Here is a 1,193-nt window from a genome sequence, read left to right as displayed (position 1 = left end):
CTGCCATGGGCAGGGGCACCTTCCACTAGCCCAGAATGGTTTGGGTGGAAAGGGAACTTAAAGCTCATCCAGTTCCACCCCCATGGGGCAGGGACACCTTCCACCAGCCCAGGTTGCTCCAAGCCCCGTCCAACCTGGCCTTGAACACTCCCAGGGATGGGGCATGGATGTATAAAATCTGTTTAACACACAGACACAGGTTGTTGGTACCTTTAGCCCCGTGTAGAGGTCCCTGTGCAGCCTCTCCATGATCAGCAGCACAGCAATGCTGGAGCCTCCTCCATAGCCATAATCTATCACAGATCCATGGAGGTGCACGAGCCTCTCATGTGTCTGCAGGGACCTGGAGAAGGTTCAGCACAGAAAACTGGTCATTTTTTATCCCCTCCAGCCCAGGCCAAGCCTCTCCTCCTAAAGGGAGCACGCACAGCAATAAGGTCCTGTGCAGGAAAAATTCACAGTTCAGAGCACCACAAGAATATCCAGCTGCCTGAGCCAATTAAACTCAAAAAAGCCCTATTAAAGGTTATAGTTCCAAACAAAATCCTGTCTTATTTCAGCTGTCTGTGCTGAAGCACCTGCCTGCAGCTGTTTACTGAAAACAAGCTGCTTTCTGCACTGCAGAGCCATCATTTCCCTTTGTGCATTCAGACAGGTTGGGAAAGGGGGGATGATTCAACACCAAAAAATCAGGGGAGAAGAACTGTTTGCTATAATAGTCTATTAATTCTAATTTACTCCTGCAAAACAGCAGGAATTTGAAGAGCACAGGCACCAGGGAATCAGCTGGAGGCAGGGAGGAGGATGTTTGCCCACCGCTCTGTGCCCGTTCCACTTGGCAGTGACACTGGCAAGGTGCCCTGGCGAGGTCAGGAATGGCAGCTTGGCATTCCACGGGGTCAAATCACTGCCTCCAGAACAAAACCAGAGGAAATCAGGCCCTGCCTATGCCATTGAAATGTCTGCAGCAGAGCTGGACGTGGCACTCAGGGCTCAGGTCTGGGTGACAAGGGGGGGATCGGGCACAGGCTGGGCTGGACCTCGGAGGCCTTTTCCAACCCAAACAACTGTGAAATTAAGGAGGAGGAGAAAAGCCCTCAGGATACACACCTCATATAGTGAAACTCGAGTGCAAGGTCATTCCAGTGCTTCTCATCTGGAGGAACAACGGACTTGAGGGCGCAGGGGAAGTG

General features: G+C 52.0%; 1 protein-coding gene across 1 annotated transcript in view; it reads right to left on the bottom strand.

Moving 5' to 3' along the window:
* DSTYK (dual serine/threonine and tyrosine protein kinase) overlaps positions 1–1,193 on the bottom strand; it is a 46,060-nt gene that overhangs the window by 4,677 nt on the left and 40,190 nt on the right. Inside the window, exons 10-11 of the mRNA XM_029962494.1 lie at positions 1,111–1,193; positions 211–343 (exon numbers count right to left, since the gene is read on the bottom strand). The exon at positions 1,111–1,193 is cut by the window's right edge and continues 1 nt beyond it. Of these exons, the coding sequence (XP_029818354.1) occupies positions 211–343; positions 1,111–1,193 (216 nt within the window). The remainder of the gene's footprint in view (positions 1–210; positions 344–1,110) is intronic.

The sequence above is a fragment of the Manacus vitellinus genome, unplaced genomic scaffold, assembly GCF_001715985.3.
Source record: "Manacus vitellinus isolate BGI_N305 unplaced genomic scaffold, ASM171598v3 scaffold_47_pilon, whole genome shotgun sequence".
In the NCBI taxonomy this organism is placed as follows: Eukaryota; Metazoa; Chordata; class Aves; order Passeriformes; family Pipridae; genus Manacus; species Manacus vitellinus.
This window is presented reverse-complemented; position numbering and strand designations above follow the sequence as displayed.